This window comes from Cardiocondyla obscurior, linkage group LG20 (genome assembly GCF_019399895.1).
Source record: "Cardiocondyla obscurior isolate alpha-2009 linkage group LG20, Cobs3.1, whole genome shotgun sequence".
NCBI classification, from domain to species: Eukaryota; Metazoa; Arthropoda; class Insecta; order Hymenoptera; family Formicidae; genus Cardiocondyla; species Cardiocondyla obscurior.
The window spans coordinates 601,968-628,110 of NC_091883.1; the positions used below are offsets into that span (position 1 = coordinate 601,968).

Here is a 26,143-nt window from a genome sequence, read left to right on the forward strand (position 1 = left end):
GTGACGCAGGCAAAGGCAATAAAGCCAGGTAACCATATGTCATATGGAAAGTAAGAGTTACCTAACCATCTCTCGATGGAAATGATAGAAAAATTCTGGAAGGCTCGGAAGGGGTAACTCGTTGAAGCGGGGGTGCTTCGTAGGCACATTACTTCCTTAAAACCAATGGATTTCGGGAACTCCTCACCAAAATCTAGAAACTAAGGGCGAAAACTTAAAATAGAGAAGGGATGAAGTGCGAGTGCCCAATAATTTTGAGATAGGAAAAGTGGAGGAATAAGCTCTGCAAATGAGAGATTAGAATCTCAGAAAAATGAAAATTCGGGAAGAGTCCTCCCCTTTTCCGAGCTTATAAAATCTTGTGCTCAGGGTGAGCACGCTCTCTTGCATCTTAGCTACAACCGAATAAGTTTTACTAAAACCTCACGTGAGTGTCTTGAGTGTGCAAGCCAATCTGAAGAAGCAGTTTGAAGATCTCCTAAAAGTAAGTTCCAACGATTTTAATATGTATCTGGGCGAAAAACACGATTCCACTAAATGTATTTATCTTAATTAATTGTTTTCAAGTGTTGTCTGAGAGAAAGAAATGTCTGAGTCGAGGCTCCGCGGTTTTGATTTTGTGCTGATTGTTCCTGTGATCTGTTAAATGTGTGAGAATATCTGCTCCCGAACATCGGTTGAGACATGCTGTCGAAAAACTAGCGATTTTCTGTGGTCAACTCCGCGAAATATCGCTGGAACTTTGGCGACTGTTCTCGGCTAAAGAATCGGCAAGCGGTTCTCGCCAAAGATAGATTATGCGGAATCTTTCATGGGCGGATCGAGACCTTCGGAATTCGTCGATGACGAATCTCCTTCCCTCCATTGTTATTAAACATTCCAAAAATTCAATTCAGATTTAATTAAAATCAATTAATAATTTTAGTGGAATCTCTCAATAAGAAAACGTTGAGGAAGAGTCGGGCGCGGCGGAATAAGCAGATCAAAAATCTGAGGGAGTTAGTCCGCCGCTTCTTCGTACAATACCTTCTCGCGGCGGCACCAAGTGAAGAGGTTTTTGTGTCTCCCGCGCGCCACGAGGAGAGACCTTGGTCTCCTCGTTCAGGCCCACCGCCACCATCTCCTATCCGCGGCGATCCGGAGCCGTTATTCGGCTATTTCCCGGAAGAAGAGGAGTCAGTTGCAAATCCTTCCGACGACCGAAATCTTTCGTCTCAGTCCACGGAGCCTGGATCGGAATTATTCCGCCCCACGACTCCTTCTTATACTCCGAATTCTTCCCTCATCTCCGAGCCACGGTTTCCCGGAGATGAGCCAAGAGCCTGCTCCTCTCCTCTTTCACCACCTCCTTTTCCCTTCGAACCTGAGGAAGCCGACTCTCTGGGTGAAGATGACTCAATCTCTCTCCCAGGAGTAGACTTCCCCGATCAACCTCCATCTCCAGTCCCGAGTATAGAGATCCTCGAGGAGCATCCAGAACCGAGAGAGGTTATAGATCCTCTCCTGGAGCTCCTCCGCAGGGCCTGTACTCCGTGGACAGATCCTGTCCCGGAAAGGGCCTTCTCCATCGGCCCTGACCATTTTGAGCCAGAGCAGATCAGGATTCAGGCAGCTCGGTCTGATTTTGACTCTCACTTTTTCATTTATTATCCCGGGGTGGAATTTCCTTTCCTGGCTCCGATGCGATTAATTGACCTTGTTTTCCCGAGATCCACGGCGAGGGTGGTGGAAATCGAAGAGGTCACCATAGATTAATAATCACACACACACACACATGCACACCCTTACACTCATGTAAATATTGTAAAATACTCGACACCGCCATGTTAAAATTATATCTATTCATTCGTATATTACCGTTTTCTTACTATTTGATTTGTTCAGTAAAAACTTTTACTCTATTTTTATATTTTAAACGAGCTGTATGAGTTTTTTTTTGAACTGTTCATTTGTCATCTATGGATTATTTTTGATTTTGTAATTAGAGTCATTTGTTTTAATTAAATTGTTAATTTAGTGTTATTAAAATCGTGAGTTAATTATTTAATTATTACCCTAAACTATCCTGTCTAAGCGATCAATCACGCCCGGTTCTATCCCAGAGAATAAGGATTCATTTCCTTTCTCTAAAAAGAACCACTTACGCGCTCAATTGAAATCCGAATAATTATCTGCGCGTAAAATCGTGTAGATTCGAATTTCGAATCACACATAAATTCGGTGGTACGTCACCTCCCTACCCTACCGGCAAAGTCCATTCCGAGGAATTCCTTCCGATTAATTAATTAAATAAAATTAATCCTCCTGACGTAACACAGTCAGATTTTACAAAAGTTTATCAAACGCTTTTTTCAACGGCGTAAAACAACCGTTTTCCCTTTGTTTAGCGAATGCTTTTCTAATGCGACGAATTGGAGAGCGTTTATGTAAATGCTTTGAGAACGTTTAAAAAACGCATTATTTAGCACTGTAACACGAGCGTTTTTTCTCCTGTACCAAACGCTGTATAAAACGTTTTGTAAAAGTTCTCTAATGCTAAGCCAATTTTTTTCAAAGACGTTTAGTGAACGTTGATACATCTTTGTATAGAGAGTTTGCTATCAGAGTTTACAAACGTTTATCAAACGCATTTTTCAACATCGTGAGACAAGCGTTTTTCCTTTACTTACGAAATGCTCTTACAATACATTAACGAATTGTGTATTTTGTATTTTATAATAACATTCTCTTTCCATTTTTCATGTAGTAAGTATCTAATTTTCTAATGTTTACTCATGTAAGGAGGGAAGAGAGCCAAATTAAGATACAAAAAGATTATTTACACCCAAGTTACATACAATACTTTATTTGCTAAATAAAGTGTAAAACATGTATATAAAACCAATATATTGCAAAATACGCATCAATTAAAGTTTTATTTTTAATCTCCATGACAACCAAAAGGTAATGCACATAGATAGGTATTACTGGGTAAATTCATTACAACACAGGGTTGTTCAATGTGTGACAGTTTGATACATAACATTTTTCCAGTTCTTTTCATTTTGTGGACATGTTTTAGAGCTACGTAATCATTTTGAACCAATAAACGCTTACTGCATTTAATCGTTTGCACAAGAAGTAAAATTTCACCCAACGGCGACATGGCAATATATTTTATTTGTACAACTTTTCCGTTTCTTAGAATAGCATAAGAATCGTTGTTCTTCTTCTTATTGATATATTGAGAGGAAGTGTACCTAATTCCATTATATAATAATCTATTTAAAAAAATTAAATTCTTAGGATTAAAATTACCAAAACGGAGAAAGCACTGATGCTCTTCTTCACACAAAATTGAAACATGCTGTCCCTTCCCTAGGAGAAGAGCTCCATTAGAACGCACAAAATATCTAAGCTTTTTATTCAAAACTCTTTCAAAGAAATCAATAGTACTTTTAGATGACACAATCTCCTCACATAGAGTATATAGTGAATTGAACGTAAGAAATTTACGAGCTATCTGTGAAGTAACTGAAACGGACTCTGATATAGTTGCAGTAAATGTCTGTTTTGTCCTTCATAGCAAAATGCCTTGTGTGTCCACAAGGGACCCCAATTTATGACACATTTGCACACGTGAGTAAGAAGATGAAGGTTGTAGATTGTATGTTTAGGTTCAAAATATTTTTGAAAGTAATAACAGTATTGAAGAAACAGATTGTGCGCCTCTTCAATTTCATTGCGAGATACAGAATGCTGAAGGAGAATATTAGTTGCATGGGAGAGCATTGCGAGATGGACCAAGTACTTGTCTTTAAGAAGACCTTGCAAACATGGTATGCAATAAAACAAAAGCCACGACCTCCATTCTGAAGCTTTTCATTTACAACAGTGTTCGATTGAACGGGGACTTCTCGTTATTCCTGTTGAAGGATGTATGTTGAGAAGACGGCCATCTATTGTGTCTGTTAAATTTTTTAAAGCTATATTGTCTGTCATATTTATCCAACATTTCTTTTTAGTAGAACTAAACAGGTATTCCATATGAGACTTTATTACACCTAACAAAATGGCATGCATGTAATCCACGACAATACCTCAAATCAAATCAAAATAGAGAAGATTCATTAAAATAGACGGACCCTTAACACCCTTGTAATGCCGCTTGTCTACACGTATTTCATTTTTCCTTTCATGAGCTCTATTTGCATCCTGATAACTGGATTCTGCCGTTCTGTCATCTGCTTTCTCAGAGAGGACATTAAAACACCTCGATCTTGGCCCTGTTTTCTCCTGCTTTTCATAACAGAATGTGCAACCATAATATGCATGAAAAGACTGCATGTTAAGAAGCTGACACCGTGCAACAGAATCAGTTACAGCACATAAAGGGATAACTTTACTGATAATTTCTTTTCCTTCGTGATTCCAAGAAAAACCCTTAGAGGAAAGTTTATTTGCTTCTTTAACAAAAGGTTGCAAGAAAACCATTTGATTAGGATCTTTAGGTCCAACGTATAACCCAACAAGAAGCATATACCTGCTACAATCTTTAAATGGAAATTCATTGATCGTTACATAAATAGGCCACAATGATTTACCGGTCGACTTTCCAGTTGGGACACCGTCCGTAAAGAAAGTATATGAAAAATTGTAAGAGGAAGAGAGTATTTCTCCAGGAACACAATACTTTTTGTATTGCTCCCCGTCATATATATCTTCAAAAGCATCAGAGTGCTTTTTCTTGCGGTTAAATCTAGGGTTTAGTAATAAAGATGCTACACGTGAATCACTTACTAATTTTTTCAATTGCGATTTTAATGATATGGACAAGAAGAAATTTGACGGCTTAGACACATCAACATTATCAGCACAATAAGAACATTGCACACATTCTGGCAAACAGCTCTTTTCCCCTATGTACACTTCACATGTTGGACAATAGATGTGATAAGATATGCTCTCTTTTTCTTTCTCAATATGTTGAAAATACTTGTATTTTGTTTCTGGAAGATCTTCCTTGTCGTGAATTGAGTTGACCATTCGTAGAATATCAAGTTGTGTCTCCCACGAAAAATTATGTCTTACTCCTAACACAAGGCACATAAAACTACATCATCAACTGTAGTGTTTGTGCAATCGCATAATTTTTTTGACAGTTTCTTTTTCTCTGTTTCCACACTGTTATGAACCATAGGATCTTTTAAGGTATTATTATTGGCTAAGGAATATTCTTCTACTTCTTCTAATGATGACATAGAACTTGATTCTCCTTTTGATAATAAAGTAGACTCTAAACCCTTTGTTGACGAATCACAAATATTCTCTCTAATTTCTTTATTATTGTTAGATAGAATAACAGTTGTATTTGTTTCTGTCTTATTTATTACATTAGAATTATAGCTCTAAAAAAAGAATAAAGTACCAAATAAATATATTAATTTAAAAAAAACGAGGATTCTTATTTTTTCTACAATGTAAAATTCAGAATTGCTAACAATTATTGCATACCTGCAATAAATATGTTACACATGAGTCATCCTCATCTTTATTCACAGATTCACTTATATTCTCAACAACGTCATTCCGTGAAGCCGTTGTAAATGATATTATATTCTGAAATAACAATTTAGCAATAAAAATAATATATATTTTGAAACTGTCACAAAAAAATTACTCTGTTCATATTAAATATTTTTAGCGAAAAAAATTTACTGATATATAATATAATTAAATATAATTATATTTAATGAAATATAATTATATCTAATAATAAATGAGCATTATTGAACCAGTACCTGATCAGGAATGTGACAATTTTGATATTCTGACACTATTCGTCCAACAGCTCGTTGTTGCCGACGCCAAGCGGTGGACCGAGGGATATTTTCGTTAGTAAATAAAAAACGTTTGTAGCGTTTCATTTTTGTGTAATTTTTTTGATACACATCGATTTTTTTGTAATTGATCTATGATGAGTTCAGTCTGAGGTCATACGTGATCTCTGGCTGCGTTAATGTTCCGTATCGATAAAATGTGTGCGTTTCGACAATTACGTACGTTTATAATTAATAAATTAATTGACTTGCAATTTATAAAGCATTGACAAACGTTGAAGATTAGGTGAACGTGAAGGTTTTCTAAACGTTTATACGCTGTCAACGTTGTAAGAACTCTTATATAACGCTTTTTTAGTTTGTAAACGCTTGTAAAACGTTTATTAAACGCTGTATAAAACGTTTTATGAAAGTTCTACAACGCTGAGAAAACGCTTTTTTAATGATCTGCGCGGTGATTGGCGAATTCAGCATGATAAGATTTACAAGACTGGTATTAATCGGAATATCGGACTAATCGGTAGTGGTTCGTTGTATCTGCATAGTTATAGCTTGCTTTGGAGTTCCCAATAAAATTATGAATTCAGTTGACAATTCCAAGTGGTACGCGCTGGTTAAGTATAAAAGTGGCAATGAAACGGAGGTTCTGCCTATACAAAAAATTAAATTAAAAATCGGAAAAGGCAAACAAGTTTCTTTTAATCCGAAGTCCTTAACGGATTTTGATAGAGTGCATTATTATACGGTGAATACAACGCACGGTAGCAAGGATGGAAAAGAACATAAATGGTATGCACACATCAGCTTGCTTGCTGGTAAGTAATATTTTCTTATAAACTTAACCTATAAAATGATTAAAAAAAAAAAGATGATTACTTTTTGTTTAACAGAATCTCGAGAAGCAATGGAAAGTGCCGTAGTTATGAAGAGAATCAGCTGGCCTTTTGTATTAAATGGAGATCAGTCAGAACCGAACAGTACTGATACTGATTGCTGTGTTAGAAGAAGGCAATCCCATCACTAGCAATCGTGATTTAAATGTAAGTATAATTTTAGTAAATATAGTAGACGTATGATGTAATTTAGCTATACTAATACATCTTTTTTTCTTTTAAAAAAATAAAAAAAGCACAAAGAAACAGGCTACGGATGCAGTCCATGCCCAATTGTTAGCATCGAGAAGTCTATGTCAAAAACCTTCAACACGTACAGATGATAATTTTACGAACTTGCTGCGGGAAAATGCAGAATTGAAATCTGCATTGCAAGCTGAACAAAAAAAAAATATATCTACAGAAGTGAGGGAAGAGCAAAATTTTTCAGACATCCTGCAAGAATGTTTGCAAAGAATAGAATCTAAAGTAGAAAATATTCAAGATCAATTTCAAAAACAATTAGACTCTGTGGGAAAAGCAAACATGGAGAAACTAGCGGATTTAGAAAGAAAAATGACAGAAATAGAAAACTCGATAAGTAAGTTCCCACAACCACATCCGCAATATGTGCAACATTGGTTGAACAGTTTACCCAACAATGAAAATATCGAATATTTATAACGCTTATTGATTTATTAATCTAACAAGTAATATAGTACGTGTATGGTCATGGTCAGAAGATATTGCAACATAAAAAGTTAGAAACATGATTTTAGAAACAGAATTCAAACCGCAATATTCGCGATTTGCATTCTGTTTCTAAAATCGTGTTTCTAACTTTATATGTAACAAACTTCTCCCTACGACCGTACAATATTAGTAAAAATAAATAATAACAGTAGTTTTAATTTAGAAAAGTAGATGTTAAAAATAAATTATTACTAATTATTATTTCGAAAACAGCATTTTTAAGAAAAGTTGTCCTCTGAAATTAGATAGATTAGAACTCTTGTCTGTGCAATTTTTTATGAAAAGTACCGGGTTTCAAAGAAATAAAATTGTGTTGCTTTATTTTTTAACGCGCGATATAATACAAAAATTAGCATACTTTCCAATACGACTATAATTACAAAGTTTATTTTATTACTGGTTGTGATATTTTCATGAAAGGGTATAACAACTGTTGAAATCATAATGTATAACGTGAAAAAATGATTGCCTCAGACATAAAAAAATAACAGATCCGGAAAACGTTGATGAGAACTATGCGATTAATTTCAACATACAAAAGTTGTGTACAATATAATGCTTCACATGTTATTTTCATTATATTTAAAATACTATATAGAAATGCGGCCACCGTCTGTAATTTCCTCTACTAGTGCAGTGTCCAGCAGTGGTGCTTTGGACATAGAAGAAAAGGTGAGTAAACTTACGCTTTGTGGGTGAATAAAATTTCATTAGTTTAAAAAAATAAAAAATAAAAATAATTAATTCTTATTTTATGTGTTTTTCCCAGATACCTCTTGGAAATGGAGTTTTCTGTAGCAAAACTGCTTACAGTAAATTAATTAATGTGGAAGATAGTCACGCTGACTGGGCATATGCCTTGTTAAAAGGAGTCTTCGGAGAGAAAGCACATCGAATGAGAGTCCGAATTAGCAAAAAATATTCAGAGAACGAAAAGTTTCCTCAAAACTTTCTCATGGTGGCCAAGTGTAAGTTGTTTGACATAAAATATTTAAAATTTTGCTATAACTTTAAAGTACACTTAATATATTTTTGGTTTTTTCAGTCTTGCACTGCGAGTGGTTAACCAAACAGACAATGCGAGATAACAATGGAGAGCTGCATTCGAAATACACACCTGCAGAAGTAGAAAAATATATAAATACACTTCCCGCTTATCTCGCAGATCGGGCATATGATATGCAAGGTGGCCGTCCAGGCGCTAACGTGAAAAACACCCCTAGGCGTAGGTCAAGTGAATCCACCGAACCGAAACGAAATTACAAGAAAAGAGGACAGTTACTGTCATTGCAGCGGTCGCAACCGATCTCACCGTCTTTATCACTCCAATATCAAGAGGTCGACAATAATTTGTCTCATTTACTTACACCATCAATATCAGAAATAATAGAGTGTCAAGATGTTGAGTACGTACCATTAAATTTTATATAATTTTGTGAAATATATTATTAATTTGTCTTAACATTTTTCTTTTCTATTCAGGTCTATTCCGACATTTCTAAATCTTTAACAGGTTTTTAACGTAACTCTTATGTTTTTATTATCTTATTATCTTATGTTTTTAAATATTATAATTTCAGTTTAATTTACTTTAGTTTAACAAACAAGCTGTCAACACGCAATATCTACGCAAAAAAAGAAATAAATCAATTATTAGTATTATATATTATCAATCAATTTTCATTTACTTGTCATAAATTGCCATCTTTGCCCTTAGTTCTTTTACAATGATTTCCGTCATCCCATTACACTATCAATAATAATGGCGGACGGAATTGGATGTTAATATAACACATAAAAAATATATGTATAATAATAATATAAAAAGTGACGTTATACAAACATTCAAAAAACGTCTTTCAAACGCTAAAGCGTTGCAATTTCTGCTTTTCAAACGTTTTACTTACCGTTTTTAAATGCGTAACAAACTCCCGCAAACGTTCATGTAAACACTTAACAAACGCTGATAAAACTTCTTATTTTCGCCAGGGTTGAGGTTGAAATTGAACCCGGGGTATCATGGAAGCTTCATTCAGATCAAATGATCAAGTTAAATGACCCGGGGCCATTGCGGCGTTCGTCAAGGCTAGTGATTAAAAAATGCGTTACGTTATAAGAAAATAATCAATTATATTATTTAGATTGTATGCGATATAAGACCAAGCTTTTAACATTGTACTCAATAGTTATAAGTCCAGCTGGAAACCAGCTACTTTTAAAAAAGGGAGGAATTGTAATGTATCGGTATTATGTATCGGTACGTGCGCCTATGGTAAGCTAAGTCGTGCTGTTTTAGCACAACATTGATAAGGCGCCCTCCGAAAGCTCGTGAGGTTTGATTCGGGAAGTCAATCGCTCTTAGGTAGCGTCTCCGACCAGGTCATCTCTGTACCTCCAGATTAATAAATATATTCTCTATTGTTTTTTATATGAGTTATACTTTCTTTGAGAACATTACACGTTGTATGAAACAATTTTAAATAATTTTGGAGATATTCTGTAATTAAATTTTTTAAAGTATCTACTTTTTTCAAAGTCATAAATCGAAACATAGTAACGTAAATAATTTTACGTAATGTTAAAAATAATGTTCAAATTTTATTATTGTTTGGAATAAGATCTCCAATAAAAAAGAGATGGTTATAAATCAAGTATTTCATCTTAGATGCACTTAAAAGTATTAATTCGTTCTTTATCGATTTTGATTGTATGCGGAAATTAATGCTTTTCTTAGATATGCAGTCAAATTTTCGAATACGTTAATTTAATATATTTAAAAAAAAACTGTTTTTCTTCATAAAAAAAGTTTTTCAACATCTTTGCTATATCGTAACGACAAATTCCTTCGAATAAGTTGTGCATAGGATTAACTGAACAATTATTAATTACATGAAAGTTAGGAGTGACATTAAAAATACAATTCTCTTGAACACCAAAATTTCGTTCTGTTACATGACTTTTAATTGTCTACTGTTCTAAGTAGTTTTATGTTTTCAATTACTTGAGTTTTAGATTCTGTCTTCAGGTATACAAGCCAAAAAGCAATAAACTGCTTCTAATTTGTTAATATTTTTATACGTACCAAGTGGATTATTAATTTCCACGTCGTCAAAAAATAATACCAAAGGAAGAATCATTTTATCGTGTATAAAAATGAGTATTGCGAATGAGTTTGATGAGTATAAACTGTGCTACCGCGGAGATAGCAACGCGGTCGTGGCCGATTCTTTTTTATGAAGAGGGGGCGGTTGGAAGTCCTTCGAAGAACGAGTCACGCGGAGACGACGTGATTCGCACGTGACCGAACAATGAGATCCGCACTGAATTTAACGATGAGTTTTCGAGATAATTTTTGAGATTGTCCGTTGAGTGTTCAGCTAGCGTTTACTATGAGATATAACTCCTCGGATAATTCTATTAATTAGCACGAGCCTTTAGGCTGTGAAGGCAGGCGAGTGACTGAGCACGAGGTTCAACACGCCTCGTGCTGCAGAATGATTTTTTGTGGATGATTCCTACGATGAGTCTTTCTGAGTTGCACACAGCGATGATTCTGATGGTTCCACACAAAGAGACAAAGAGGTGAGTCGAAACTGATGAGATAAAGTTCTTGAAAAAAACACTGCACGTCGATGCACACGAGATGATCTATAAACTGCAAATGAGACATGAGGGCAGAGAGCTGAACTTTCGATCGCGGCCGGCCACGCGTACAGATGCAGAGGCTCGTCCGTGTGAAGCCAGCGCTTCGGCTGCCGTCGAATAGAGGAAAAGGTCAGAGCTATACACTATCTGTCCTACTCTTTCGCGACGTCGTTGGTAACTCGGTAGTCTCGGTATCGCGCAAGCATGATGGAAACCGCTCGAATTCGAACGGCTACTCTTATTTGCCATGTACTATGAAACTTACCATGTTACCATTATTACCATGTAAAATAAAAATTGAAAATAAATAAATTATTATTCATAAAGAATCCTTCTTTTTACAAACTAAATCACTTTTATCTCATAAGTTAGCAGTACGAAATAAGCAGAGTTAATTTTTATAAATTTGTAGCTAATTTGTTGTTAAAAAGTAATTGGCAAAGAAAAAGTTCGTTACTCTCTGCTTTAATTATTATACATTTTTTAAATAATATTCAAGTAAAAGAAGATGAAGTTGGTCGCAAAGAAATTTAGTCGAGATAACGCGTTGTTGCTTATTTATCGCTAAATATTTGCCAAAGGAAAATATTAAATTGCTATTTTCTTTTCTTAGTTAACAAATTGATATTTTCTACGTAAACGCTCGTTATTAGGTAACGGTTGTTGCTCTCGATTCGGGGTTTCAGATATTTTGTTTAAAAATTGAAAAGAAGTCATTTCAATTGTTTAAACAATTTTTTTACAAAATTAGTTACTCATCGGATTCGGTCGCCGGACGATGTTGCGAGTGACATAGTATAGTCTTTTCTTCAATATTAACATTTTTGCTAGTTAACAAATGGATATCTCCGAGATCGAGTGTCCGACTTTTATAATTTTTTTTTTAACAACGTTACAGCATCGTCCGACAACCGAATCCGATGAGTGACTTTTTGCAAAAATTATTTAAACAGTTTAAACATTTTCACGATGTAAAATTGCAATACTCAAATTCGGCGATGCATTATATGAAACCGAGAATAAAAATAATTTGTTAATTCGCAAAGCTTGCTATAATTTCCCTGTTATTAGTCAAAATCCTAGACCTAGTACGCGTGTAAAATGTCGCAAAAACGAGGATTATCAATCCGCGGCGTGCGGCGTTGTCTGCTCAACGAATTCGCTGCTGTCCACCGTTGCCGTTTCGCTTAGCCGAGTAATGCCTAGCCGATACTTTGCTTTTTCGATCTGTTCGCCGCCCGCCGCCCTCCGCCCTCCGCCCTCCGCCCTCCGCCCGCTGTTAACCACTTGTTGCCCATGCTGATTATTCAGTTTTTTATTGAAAGTAAATTTCGATAATGTATAAGATAAAGGTTAATTAAAATAAGATGCTGAAATGTAGAAAAACAAATAAAGTTTACTTTTTTTAATTTATTTAAAAATTAATTTTTTCGAAATCGGAAATGTACAGAAATCGCATATGTTCTTTGCACAAAAGATATAACGTTTTTTTGTATTATAACAAAACGATCGTGCCTTCACAAAAGTCATATTAATTTTTTCCTCATAGAATCGAACGTTAGATGGTTTTAATTATTATTGGTGTTAGCGATAAACGACGAGTTTAAACAGTTGAAATAAATAATACCCGGAGGAAAGAGAAGGGTAAGCAGATCCCTTTGTTCGACTCTATATAAAAGAAGGATCGTTTTCATAACGCGAATTATAGTTAAAGGTGTCAAACAACAAGTATATTTGTGGTTAAAAAATGTCGCGTAAGTATTTTATTATATATTCTTATTATAATATTTAAACGTTTCTGGTTTTAAATAGATGTTTTATTTAATTATAATTTTTTTTTTCCAGAAGAAGATTTACACTTAAGCGAGGAGGAAATGTTGCTAGATCTGAACATTAATGACACGCCGCCGCGCTCCTCGATATCAGTTCAATCGCTGGCTGCTCAATTGAAAAACCAAGAAAAAATTATTGAGCAGCTGGCGGAGAACCAAAAAAAGATGATGGACATTATGCAAAGTCAACAACCACAGCAGCAACAACAGCAACAATTGCAGCAGCAGCAGTCAGAGCAGCAAAAATCGGAAGAAGCTGCTGGCAGTGACCAACCCCCACTGAGGGGTAGAAAAATGTGTAAGTTATTTTTATTTTAAGTATTTATAACTTATGCGCGCACGCACGTACGCACACACACACACAAATTTGTATTTTTTTTTATTACAGATTCTAGAAGAGGACACGGACGTGGAAAAAGCCGCGCCGGATGGTACGAAAGAAATTGGGGAAGAGGAGGAAGAGGAGGAAGACGAAAAGGAGGAAGAAGAGAAAGAGGTGGTCGCGGCGACTTCCACGTCAATTATTATTTTTAAATTCAATTTTTTTTTATTAATTTATTTTTTATTTATTTATTTATTTAATTATTAAAATTAATTTTTTAAATTTTTGACGAAATTGTAAAATGAATTTTTATATTTTTAATGTATTTTTTTATTTTATATTTATATATAATTTATTTAAAAAATTAATTTTTTTTTATATTGTAATTGACAAATTAACGACAAAATAAAAATGTTTTTATTGCTACTTCATGTATTTTTTTTATTTTATAACAACCTTCGCGTAAAACACAAATATTAAGCTCGAGATATTTAAATAAAAAAAGCGAAAAAATTTTTCTCTTATTGCAATTTTAAAGTAACTGTTAACGCGATAATTACAACATTAATTTTGAGACAAAAAGATGAGGTCAGATAGGTACATCGGCATTGACGGGAAACGGTGTATATAAACAGCCTAGCTAGGCAATGCGATAACAGCGGTCGATAGATAACATAGTTTAGCGAAAAAGACCGAAACACTTACACATTACCGAGGAGGTTATTGACCGTTTCAAAATAATTCAAAACAAAGAAATTTAGCGAAATTTTTTGTCTCAGCGCCGATATTAATAGCGGAGTATCAACGTGCGAGAGTCAGGGTCGTAAAAAAAAAATACCTATCTACACTTTTAACTTATTATCTATCGCGTGCGAGAGAGAAAAAGAGAGAAAGAGAGAGAGAGAGAGAGAGAGAGAAAGAGAGCGCTTATATCACTCATACTACATATATAATCATTCATTTCTCATTCATTTCTGGATTTCCGCTTTCGACGTTTTTTCATTAACCATACTTTTGTTCGAGCATTTAATTAATTACGCGTTTTTTTTTTATTAACGACAAGCGAAAGACGTTTGATATAAAAACAAGTATAATGTAAACGCGCGATGACTCACGAGTTATTATTGTCTACCGCGAGAAAATAAGATAAAAATGAACAAGTGTCGACCAAATACTAATAAGATCAAAATATATAATTAACACCGGCAGCAATCAATCCAATAAACACATTCTAACAACGACAATTAAAAACAGCGTTCAAATTTTTTTATTTCTCCTTTTTATAAAATAGTCTAATAATTAAATAAACTATATAATTGTTAATAATTTGTATAAACATGTAAAAACATTAAAAAAATAAAAAAGTTACATAGGCCTGACTCGAACTAGCGATCCTGCGCTTACTAGACCAGAGCTGTCCGCGCTGGACTACCACGCTGCTTCAAAAATAAGTCTAACTTATCTAACTCTCGGTACTTCAATACATCGCAAATGTTTAAACTCGATTTTCTTTTTTTATTTTAGAGAAGCGCATCGAATGGCTTTACAATATTAATGTAGAAACACCAATTTTCAAACTCTGCAAATTTGAATAAAATCAGTGTTTCGTTGAGCGCGATCTCCCCTTGTTAATAATATACAGGATGATCAGTGGACGGAGTTAAAAATAGTAGATATAACTAATCGAATTAAGACAAAAATCTTTTACCATTTAAAATTCTGAATTTCCGAGAAAAAATTAAATTTATGTACTCGTAAGAGCGGCAAAGAAGCGTGGGCTGAGTGAGCGCGATAGACAGCGGCGTGTATATCTTAAAGGTGATGGACGGAATCAGCGCGCGGCGAGCGAGACGAAGCGACAACGCGCGTTGTCACTTCATTTCGCTCGCGTGTCGTCACATCGTCTCGCTCGCGCGTTGTCTCCTTGTTTCGCTCACCGCGCGCTGATTCCGTCCATCACCTTTAAGATATACACGCCGCTGTCTATCGCGCGCTCACTCAGCCCACGCTTCTTTGCCGCTCTTACGAGTACATAAATTTAATTTTTTTTCTCGGAAATTCAGAATTTTTTTGAATGGTAAAAGATTTTTTGTCTTAATTCGATTAGTTATATCTACTATTTTTAACTCCGTCCACTGATCTGGGACACCCTGTATGTTTAAATAAAATTTAGTTTTTTTTAGGCTCTAAAATTTGTCTCCCTTCCTCGTTAGCTCTTATCATTTGATTAACATTGGTTATTCAAATCGATAAGATTACCAGGCATCACCACGTGGAGGTGAGGATAGGAATTGAGAAAAAACTATACGACGATAAAAGTTATGTTCGAGTAGACACTGTTAGTATTATTAATGTGAAAGCAACGCATTGCATTATTGTTATTCATATCATTATTAACAACAAAAATAAAATGCATAACTTTTTTATATAACAATAGTAATGTCTTCTCAAAAACAACCAAAGTCGTGTATTATGCTTTTACTACCCCTTTGAAACCCAAAAAATATAGTGTCTCTTACAGACATGGTGTCTCTTACAGACATGGTGTCTCTTAGGCTGCCGTTACATGGAGCGTAACTTGCGTGATGGCGTATTCTGCGTACCTATCGTCAACCAATCACGTCTTGCTAGTTACTTTTCGCGCTTTACGCCCAAAATTCATACGCCAAAGTTTGCACGAACTGCGTAACAGCGTGTCTGTACATGTATTAGTAAAAAACGTAACTGTCAGTAAAGAATAGACTCTGTTCAAAGATATATTTTAATTAAAAAAAAAAAATATGAATAAAGACGAAATAAGAGTAAGTAAAAGTAGTTTTTTAATTTATTAATTTATCTTAAACACTATCGCTTATATTAATATTTTTATGCTGCTTGCATTTTTTTATACTGTTTGCTTTTTCTCTTTTTCAATGCTGCATGTTTGAACACTTTCAGCATAAATGTGGATATTGTGGATGGATTTTTCGGTTTTCTACTAATTTTCTTGAGCATGATTGTTTTAAACATTACATTGAAGGTGAAGACAAAATCTTTGTTGATGAGAACTATGTTGTAACATTATGTACGTTTTTCTTCTTTTATTTGTTATTTATATATAATTGTCTTATAATAATTAAATATATATTATTTAATAATTGAATATCTATATTTAATAATTACAGATGGAGCAAAGGCCACAGAAAGCCCGGCAAATGATAGTTTGGATGAACTTTTAATTGGTGCAGTGAAGACTAGAAAAGCGCTGTACGATTTTAGATTACCTGCAGCAACCAGAACTAATTTACGAAAAAACTCTTTATGGAAAGAAGTTTCTAATCTTTTAGGAGGTATTGTACAAATATTTAATACACATTATGTGTAGATATTTCATATGTTACAAATGTATTATTAATTTAATAATTGAATTTTTTAGGAGCTCTTAATCCCGAAGAAGCAAAAGCTCGTTGGAAATATTTGAGGGACAATTATCTGAAAGCACGCAAAAAGATGAAAAGCTACATTCCTAGTGGGTCAGACTCTGCAGCTGTTAACGTAAAAAAAACGAAATTTAGATTTTATGATATGATGGCGTTTTTAAGCGATGTTTTGGAAACACGGCAGTAAGTTCTTTTTTATATATAAACTTTTATATCTTTGTTGTAATGTTAAAATGTTAATGATAAGATTTTCTTTCAGGACTGTGAGTTCATTGTCAGATTTGACAAACGTGAATTATGAAACGCCACATGAAGAAAATGCAGATCTTTTTCAATCACGTATTACGATTCAGGAATCATTTCAGGAATTAATGTTAAGTCCAACTATTCAAGAAATTTCCACAAGCAGCAGTTCTTCACAAAATATCAATGAGACATCTAAAATACCAGTTAAAAATACAAGTAGATACTTAACTAAATATATTTACATTACTATTACATTATTAAATATAATACAATAAAAGTTTTGCACATAGTAAAATACGTGTCGCTAACAAAAACATTACTTAACATTCTTTTAGAACGATTCCGCCGAGCCGAGCCAAATGATGATGAACCCGAATGGCCGAGCCGAGAATCGAAAAGTAAGTCTTTCTCATTTATTCCATTACAAAATGTCTAATATATTATTTGAAAATTATTTTTACAGCGATCATTGTATTATATACATTTTATACAAATAATTATGTTTCAAAAAATAAAAGTGAAGGGCAGTTAGAAGCAGCTCTTTTAAAAGCCCTGGAAGTGCTACCACCTGCACAGACCATTGATCCGCCAAACACTTTCTTGTTACATTTGGGAGAGATGATGCAGAAGTTGCCTCTTCTCGAGAGAATGCGGGTAGAAATAGATATTTTTAAATTGGTTGCGGATAAATTAGAAAGTTGCAGTAACTACTAGTACTAAGTAAAAAGTTTTGCATTTATTATTATGACGTACATAGTATTAAGTTTATTATTGTTTATATTTTAATTATATCTTTATTGAACGTTCGTTCAATATTTTCGTTTCTAATGTTTCTTCTTCTGGACATCCGGGTTGGCAAACGAGAAGACCTTTTTCCATTTGTTGAATATACTCGTTGCATGTAGAATAACTAAAATAAAACATTTTTAATTTAGAAATATTGCTTACTTGTTTAAAACAGAGTTAATATTAAACTTGAAATTATTCATACTGAGTGTTTAACGCTTTTTCTTTAGCTTGAAGAAAACCTTGACTTGGTATAAGATCCCCAATACTGAGAGAAATTTCTCTCTCAAAATTAAAATAATTTGTTATTCTGGTTAAACGCCACATGGCTGTAATAGCAACATCCTCACCCCAGTCACGTAATAAAACGTAAAATAATAATAATAATAATTTAATAATAATAATAATAATAATTTAATAATAATAATAATAATAATTTAATAATAATAATAATAATAATTTAATAATTAAATTAGAAATAATTTATCGCTAGCAAAACTAATGCTTCTGCTCTAGCTTCTTCAGTTTGCGTCGCTGCTATAAATAATAATAACATAGTGATATTACAGTGATAATATAGTAATAATATAGTGATGTATAAGAAATTAATAAAATACTCACATAAGTAACGTAAAACTCGATTAAAAGTCATTTTGCAATACTTTTTCCCATTGCCAGGGCAATGCTCCTGCGTTCTCAAAATATGTAGCAAAGTAATTTCGGATTTGATAAGCAGAATTATCTTTGTTCCTTAAAACAAATGGACGAGTGTTCTCTTGCAAAGCGCCATTTACAATTTGATCCTCAGTAGTAACATGCGTATAACGTCTGTAGTGATTTGACAATTTGTTTTCGTTTAAAATAATAAAGTTATGTAAGCAAACAGTTGCCTGAATAATTTTCTCTGCTGTGGAGACGGATGCTATTATGGCTCGACGATAGATTCGCCATTTCGCTGCCAATATACCGAACGCACTTTCAATTACTCTCCGTGCTCGACTGAGACGATAGTTGAATACCTGTATAAATATAAATATTAATAAGTACATAAATATTTAAAAATACAATAATACATGCATGTAAGAGTTCAAAATATCTGTTTTTCACGTCTTTAATACCTTTTTTTGACGGTTTAAATGTTTGCTTCGTGGATATGGCCGCATCATATAATTTGTTAGAGCAAATGCTTCATCCGCAACTAGTACAAATGGTATTGCTGGACCAGATATTTCAATTGATTTCGGCTCTGGTAAATTGAGATCTTTGTTTTCAAATCGCTGACCGAAAATTGAATTTGAAAAGATTCCGCCATCGCTCTGTCGTCCTTCTGCACCGATATCTACTAGTGTAAAACAATAATCAGCATCACAAACCGCTAATAAATTAATGCTGTGATGTCCTTTGTAGTTGTAAAAAGTTGAGCCACTGTGGGGAGGTGACTGAAATAAAAAACAATTAAATTATTTACATATTATACAATAACTATAAATATTAAGTATATTATATTTAAACTCACCTGAATTTGTACGTGTTTCCCGTCTATCGCACCTATACAGTGTGGAAAATTCCACTTTATTGCAAAATTATTTGCAATTTTCAGCCAGTTTTCTTCTTTTACATCAGGAAAAACTAATTTCTGTAAAGTGTTCCACAATTCTTCGCACGTCTCCGAAATAATTTTTGATACTGTGCATACTGCGACTCGAAAAGAATAAGATATCGAAGTCATACTATCACCAGATGCTAGGTAACGTAGGCATATTAGAAGCCTAGTACGACTTGATATTGGATCTCGAATACAATATTGTTTTTCTATGTGTGGTCCAACAATACTAAGTAATAGCTCAAAGGTTTCTGGATACATTCTACAATAATTGTAGAACATTTCAGGATCATTAAATGTCATTTCTTTGACCAGATTATCGCTGGAACCTTGTAAAAATCTTTGTCTCGCTGTAAAAATTGGGCGTACCCATGTTCTGCGAGAATGTTTTTTATTTTTTTTTAATAACTTCCATAATGTTATTAAAATTATTAATTGACGTCTGTCAACTTGTTTATAACATATTTTCTTTCTGCACATTCTCAATCGTTTCCATATTAAAAATAATATCGTGCTGGATATTACTGAATCCATTGTTGATATTAAAGTACGCTTCGTATACCTGTTAAAATGTACCAAATTAATATTGTATCAGTAACGTTGATAACAAAGAGCAATTTAAGAGATTACTCACCTTGAATGGCAACGCTACTGCTTAAAGAATTTTCTATCAGCACTTCGCCATGTTCGCTCTCTTCAATGAGATAATAAACAATGCTCACACATTCCGTTCACATACACAACTGTACAGAATTCTTCTTTTACATGGAGCGTATTTTGCGCACGCGTAACTTTATGGGACCCAGTCAAAAATTTCTTTAACATTTCTCTAACAGAAACTCTAAGCAGCTATTGGCTGTAATAATTCCGCCGCATACGCTTTATAGACAAAGTACGCTCCATGTAAAAGTAGGGTCTTAAAACAGCGCAACGTATTTTAAAAGTTACCAGATACGCAGGCTACGCTTAACGCACGTTACGCTCCATGTAACGGCAGCCTTACAGACATGGTGTCTCTTACAGACATGGTGTCTTTTTCAGACATGGTGTCTCTTACAGACATGGTGTCTACTCATGACAATAATTAAATTAGCATTTTTTACATATTTTAAAACATATGCTATTAATTTTTTCTTACTTAATATGGTATAAAATAATATAACATGAAAATGCAATAGTATTATCTTCATTATTGTCATACGTGGAGTAGAATACTAATCTACTTTTCTTTTTAGTTTAACATTTAGCGTACGAATGATCTGTGGATATTACAGCTGTGACTATTTCATTATTATTAGATGAAGATGCAACAGCATTATTGTCATCATTGTCGTATGCGGAATACAATGTTAAAGTACTTTTTTTTTTAATACAATGTTTAGCGTACAAATTGTCTGTGGACATTAAAGCTAATTCTCATCTATACTCATTTAAAATATTTTGTTTTTTTTGTTTGTATGCAGATTTTAAAACACAAATAGCATTAACACTAGCCGAAGAAAGTTGATTACGTTTTTTCGTTTTTATATCTGTTAAAAATGAAAATACTCTTTCAGAATCGGCATTAGAATTTGGAAATGTTCTAACTGTATTAATAAGTGATTTTAAATTTTCATATCTCTGTATGTTATTTTTACTTTTAAAAATTTCTTTCCACATATTATCAAAGTTTAATGTTGCGAGATGCTGTTTCTCTGCATCTGTAAAATCTAAATGTATTTTAGACCATTCATTTTTCAAACCGTTCTTGTCAAAACCACCGATGGTTTCAGCAACAAAAGAAACGTCATTAAACGTAATGTCTCTGTGAGCATCAAATAACGCTGCATGTTGGAAGACTTTTAATTTAAATAAAAATTTATTATTTATTGGTAATTTTTTACAAATTTGTTCCGCTGCAGTAACATAAAATTCTAAACAATTTTTTCTTATAATATTTGCTTCATCCGCGTGTCCGTTATTAGATAAATCATCTAGATATTCTTTACAATCTGATCCTAAAGTAATATTTTCAAGAGGTTTTTGATTTTCATTTAAAGAAAATGTAACATTAAGTACATTTTTTAATACCTCTTGTTTTAAAAAATTTTCACACAGTTGAATCAAAAGATGCATTAATTTTGGATGCAAGAGATGTATTCTTGTTTCAACTGCTTGAAAAAATATATTAAATTTATTAAAAAATTGTAAAACATATTTTAAAAATAAGAAATATGCCTTTAAGTCTATACTTTGCATAGTACATTTTAAATTTTCAGCTACACTCGATTTCTCATTCACAATCATGTCAGTCAAAAAATGTTTTATAGTATCCCAAGACTCTAAAATTCTTTCAATACACATATGACGAGAAAGCCATCGCGTTTCACATAATCTTAAAAGTTTGTGGCTCGTTTCTTGAAAGCAATTGCAAAATTCACGAAAAATTGCTGAGCGCTTAGGACTACTATTAACATAATATGCCATTTTTTAAATAAAATCCTCGTAAACATGAGGTATTTTATCACATGCAGCATTTGCAACTAACGCAATAGAATGACATGGACATGAAAGAGTTAATACTTTTGAATTTATTTTTTCAAGCTGTGTTTTAAATGATAAATTTTTCCCTTTCATTACAGCTGCATTATCGCATGATAAAGCAACAATGTTTTGAAATGGAATTTTCAATTTCCACATTTCTGTTTTAAAAGCATTAAATAATTTCTTTGCACTGCAATCTTTTGCATCTAAATTTATTAATTTTACCAATTGTGAATGAATATTTAATGTTTCTGGATCAACGTATCGAACGTGAAACGTCATCCATTTTTCATTTGTAATATCTGACGTTTCATCTATAAAAATTGTAAATTTCGTATTTTGTAACGTTTCTACTACGCGATTTGTCTCGACTGGAGCTAAAACGTACGAAATTATATTTGAACATTTTGCCGCGCTTAACTTCATACTTTTCAAGACATCGGGATCTTTCCCTACATCTTGAAAATAATTCAGAATTATTTCAGCAGTATCAAATGAAATATTTTTGTCAGCAATTAACGCGGCATATCGAATTTCCGCTATTTTTTTTCGATCATCGAAAGATAAAAATGTTTCATTATGTTCTGTGCATAACTCTGTGTTTGTTTCTTCATACTCTTTTAAATTATCAATGTGCGTTTTGGATTCTGCATGCCGATAAATATTTCTTTTAGTTACATATTTAAACGATTTCTTACAAATAGTACAAAAATATGAAGTTTTATCGTCAAGTACTTCACGCAACCAAGGCTTAAATTTTGGAATATCAAGCCATTGTTTTCGAAAATTTATATTGTATACAGATTTTTTATCAGTATCTTCTATTGAAATACCGGAACTACTTGATGTATTCTTTATTATATTATTCTTGTGGCATGCAGATTCCATATGCCTAGAAACATGTGACAAATGACACGAAAAATTTTTATTACATATAAAACAATGAAAAAGACTATTATTATCAGGAACTCTACCTATCCAAGATTTAAATCGATCGTCAAAAAGCCAACTGTCCGAAAAAACTGATTTCATTTTCTTTTTCGCGCCATCACATGCTTTAGATGCTTCCATTTTAATAAAAAATATAATTTCAACAAAAATGTAAAAATATAAATAATTCTAAAATATACCTTATTACTGCTTATCACTATTGCACCATTAAATTCTAGCTTATAATTTATACTAAGCCAGCAGCGTTATCAAGAGGCACGGTAGTGCCTCGCGCCAAGTATAGGCGCAGCAAGGTATATTAATTACAACTGTGTTCTTAATTCGCTGTACACCCCACAAAACACTTGTAAATCTACTATCTACTAATCGTACACTCACATTTGCAAAAACACGCGCCCGAAGAATCTCGACTAAACATCTAGATTCTAAATTACGGCAAAAAATAAGATACTACGATATCAACGCAGTACTTATTCGCGTCTTCGACGGTGCACGACTGACCAGTGATGGGAATTTTAGCTCCGAGTCGGCAGAGAGCTGAACTTTCGATCGCGGCCGGCCACGCGTACAGATGCAGAGGCTCGTCCGTGTGAAGCCAGCGCTTCGGCTGCCGTCGGATAGAGGAAAAGGCCAGAGCTATACACTATCTGTCCTACTCTTTCGCGACGTCGTTGGTAACTCGGTAGTCTCGGTATCGCGCAAATGATGGAAACCGCTCGAATTCGAACGGCTACTCTTATTTGCCATGTACTATGAAACTTACCATGTTACCATTATTACCATGTAAAATAAAAATTGAAAATAAATAAATTATTATTCATAAAGAATCCTTCTTTTTACAAATCACTTTTATCTCATAAGTTAGCAGTACGAAATAAGCAGAGTTAATTTTTATAAATTTGTAGCTAATTTGTTGTTAAAAAGTAATTGGCAAAGAAAAAGTTCGTTACTCTCTGCTTTAATTATTATACATTTTTTTAATAATATTCAAATAAAAGAAGATGAAGTTGGTCGCAAAGAAATTTAGTCGAGATAACGCGTTGTTGCTTATTTATTGCTAAATATTTGCCAAAGGAAAATATTAAATTGCTATTTTCTTTTCTTAGTTAACAAATTGATATCTTCTACGTAAACGCTCGTTATTAGGTAACGGTTGTTGCTATCGATTCGGGGTTTCAGATATTTTGTTTAAAAATTGAAAAGAAGTCATTTCAATTGTTTAAACAATTTTTTTACAAAAATAGTCACTCATCGGATTCGGTCGCCGGACGATGTTGCGAGTGACATAGTATAGTCTTTTCTTCAATATTAACATTTTTGCTAGTTAACAAATGGATATCTCCGAGATCGAGTGTCCGACTTTTATAATTTTTTTTTTAACAACGTTACAGCATCGTCCGACAACCGAATCCGATGAGTGACTTTTTTGCAAAAAATTATTTAAACAGTTTAAATCTTTTTGTAATGTAAAATTGCAATACTTAAATTTACAAAATTGTTAGAACGATTGGAACATGAAAGTATATTGCATTAATTTCTTGCGCACCTTATTTTTAAAAAATTTTGAATAATTTCCGAGAAAAAAATTAAATTTATGTACGCGTAAGAGCAGCAAAGAAGCGTGGGCTGAGTGAGCGCGCGATAGACAGAGGCGTGTATATCTTAAAGGTGATGGACGGAATCATCGCGCGGCGAGCGAGACGAGGCGACAACGCGCGTTGTCACTTAATTTCGCTCGTGTGTCGTCATATCGTCTCGCTCGCGCGTTGTCTTTTTGTCTCGCTCGCTACGCGCAGATTCTGCCCATCGCCTTTAAGATATACTCGCCGCTGTCTATCGCGCGCTCACTCAGCCCTCGCTTCTTTGCTGCTCTTACGCGTACATAAATTTAATTTTTTTCTCGGAAATTATTCAAAATTTTTCAAAAATAAAGTGCGCAAAAAATTAATGCAATATACTTTCATGTTCCAATCGTTCTAACAATTTTGTAAATTTAAGTATTGCAATTTTACATTGCGAAAAAGTTTAAACTGTTTAAATAATTTTTTGCAAAAAAGTCACTCATCGGATTCGGTTGTCGGACGATGCTGTAACGTTGTTAAAAAAAAAATTATAAAAGTCGGACACTCGATCTCGGAGATATCCATTTGTTAACTAGCAAAAATGTTAATATTGAAGAAAAGACTATACTATGTCACACGCAACATCGTCCGGCGACCGAATCCGATGAGTGACTATTTTTGTAAAAAAATTGTTTAAACAATTGAAATGACTTCTTTTCAATTTTTAAACAAAATATCTGAAACCCCGAATCGAGAGCAACAACCGTTACCTAATAACGAGCGTTTACGTAGAAAATATCAATTTGTTAACTAAGAAAAGAAAATAGCAATTTAATATTTTCCTTTGGCAAATATTTAGCGATAAATAAGCAACAACGCGTTATCTCGACTAAATTTCTTTGCGACCAACTTCATCTTCTTTACTTGAATATTATTAAAAAATGTATAATAATTAAAGCAGAGAGTAACGAACTTTTCTTTGCCAATTACTTTTTAACAACAAATTAGCTACAAATTTATAAAAATTAACTCTGCTTATTTCGTACTGCTAACTTATGAGATAAAAGTGATTTAGTTTGTAAAAAGAAGGATTCTTTATGAATAATAATTTATTTATTTTCAATTTTTATTTTACATGGTAATAATGGTAACATGGTAAGTTTCATAGTACATGGCAAATAAGAGTAGCCGTTCGAATTCGAGCGGTTTCCATCATGCTTGCGCGATACCGAGACTACCGAGTTACCAACGACGTCGCGAAAGAGTAGGACAGATAGTGTATAGCTCTGGCCTTTTCCTCTATCCGACGGCAGCCGAAGCGCTGGCTTCACACGGACGAGCCTCTGCATCTGTACGCGTGGCCGGCCGCGATCGAAAGTTCAGCTCTCTGCATGAGGGACTCTCGAGCCGGCAACGCCTTCGAGAATCGGAGGCGATAATCGAATGCCGGATCGATATCGATTCGAGGCAATCGGCCACAAGGTGCTGTCCCGCGGCAGTAGCATGCATAATTATGGTGCAATCTTTTAACATATCGTTATTTATATTTTTGCTTCCATTCCAGATTTCATCAGTAAATTGATATTAAATCGCAATTATTAATCATGTTTTGTAAATTCGAAATAATTGAATCATAAACTTTAGAAAGTTCTAAAAACAATTTAAAAACTTGTTTCATAGGTATAATAGACAATTTTCCACGATAAACTTTTAACTTATTTATATTTTTAATGTTTCCCAACCGAATATTTCCCAACCGTATTTACAGTTATTTGAAGTGGCATTATTAAATCCTTTTTCCTTTGAAAAT

The 26,143-nt window shown here is 33.7% G+C and overlaps 5 protein-coding genes across 6 annotated transcripts in view; 2 read left to right on the top strand and 3 right to left on the bottom strand.

Annotated features, from left to right (window-relative positions):
- LOC139110388 (uncharacterized) overlaps positions 1 to 26,143 on the bottom strand; it is a 243,124-nt gene that overhangs the window by 155,602 nt on the left and 61,379 nt on the right. The gene's annotated exons all lie outside the window — the stretch shown is intronic.
- Positions 2,048 to 5,570, bottom strand: LOC139110390 (uncharacterized). Its single transcript, XM_070670146.1, has one exon. It carries the CDS (start codon positions 5,086 to 5,088, stop codon positions 4,081 to 4,083), a length of 1,008 nt encoding a protein of 335 aa, XP_070526247.1. The 5' UTR covers positions 5,089 to 5,570; the 3' UTR covers positions 2,048 to 4,080.
- Positions 6,397 to 8,902, top strand: LOC139110461 (uncharacterized). The gene is made up of 7 exons (XM_070670270.1): positions 6,397 to 6,634; positions 6,710 to 6,827; positions 6,949 to 7,374; positions 7,658 to 7,728; positions 8,043 to 8,116; positions 8,175 to 8,412; positions 8,490 to 8,902. Exons 1-7 carry the CDS (start codon positions 6,397 to 6,399, stop codon positions 8,873 to 8,875), a joined length of 1,551 nt encoding a protein of 516 aa, XP_070526371.1. The 3' UTR covers positions 8,876 to 8,902.
- Positions 12,837 to 17,622, top strand: LOC139110462 (uncharacterized). Its single transcript, XM_070670271.1, has 9 exons — positions 12,837 to 12,843; positions 12,935 to 13,207; positions 13,317 to 13,417; positions 16,181 to 16,307; positions 16,408 to 16,572; positions 16,659 to 16,845; positions 16,922 to 17,124; positions 17,244 to 17,306; positions 17,372 to 17,622. Exons 1-9 carry the CDS (start codon positions 12,837 to 12,839, stop codon positions 17,620 to 17,622), a joined length of 1,377 nt encoding a protein of 458 aa, XP_070526372.1.
- Positions 18,112 to 20,065, bottom strand: LOC139110386 (putative nuclease HARBI1). Of its 2 annotated transcripts, XM_070670141.1 has the most exons (5): positions 19,932 to 20,065; positions 19,211 to 19,859; positions 18,813 to 19,133; positions 18,316 to 18,713; positions 18,112 to 18,231 (listed from the first exon to the last, which is right to left on the bottom strand). In XM_070670141.1, exons 2-4 carry the CDS (start codon positions 19,829 to 19,831, stop codon positions 18,336 to 18,338), a joined length of 1,320 nt encoding a protein of 439 aa, XP_070526242.1. In that variant the 5' UTR covers positions 19,832 to 19,859; positions 19,932 to 20,065; the 3' UTR covers positions 18,112 to 18,231; positions 18,316 to 18,335. The 2 variants fall into 2 exon arrangements, with proteins under 2 accessions (XP_070526242.1, XP_070526241.1); XM_070670140.1 differs by lacking the exon at positions 18,112 to 18,231 and having other exon boundaries at positions 18,309 to 18,713.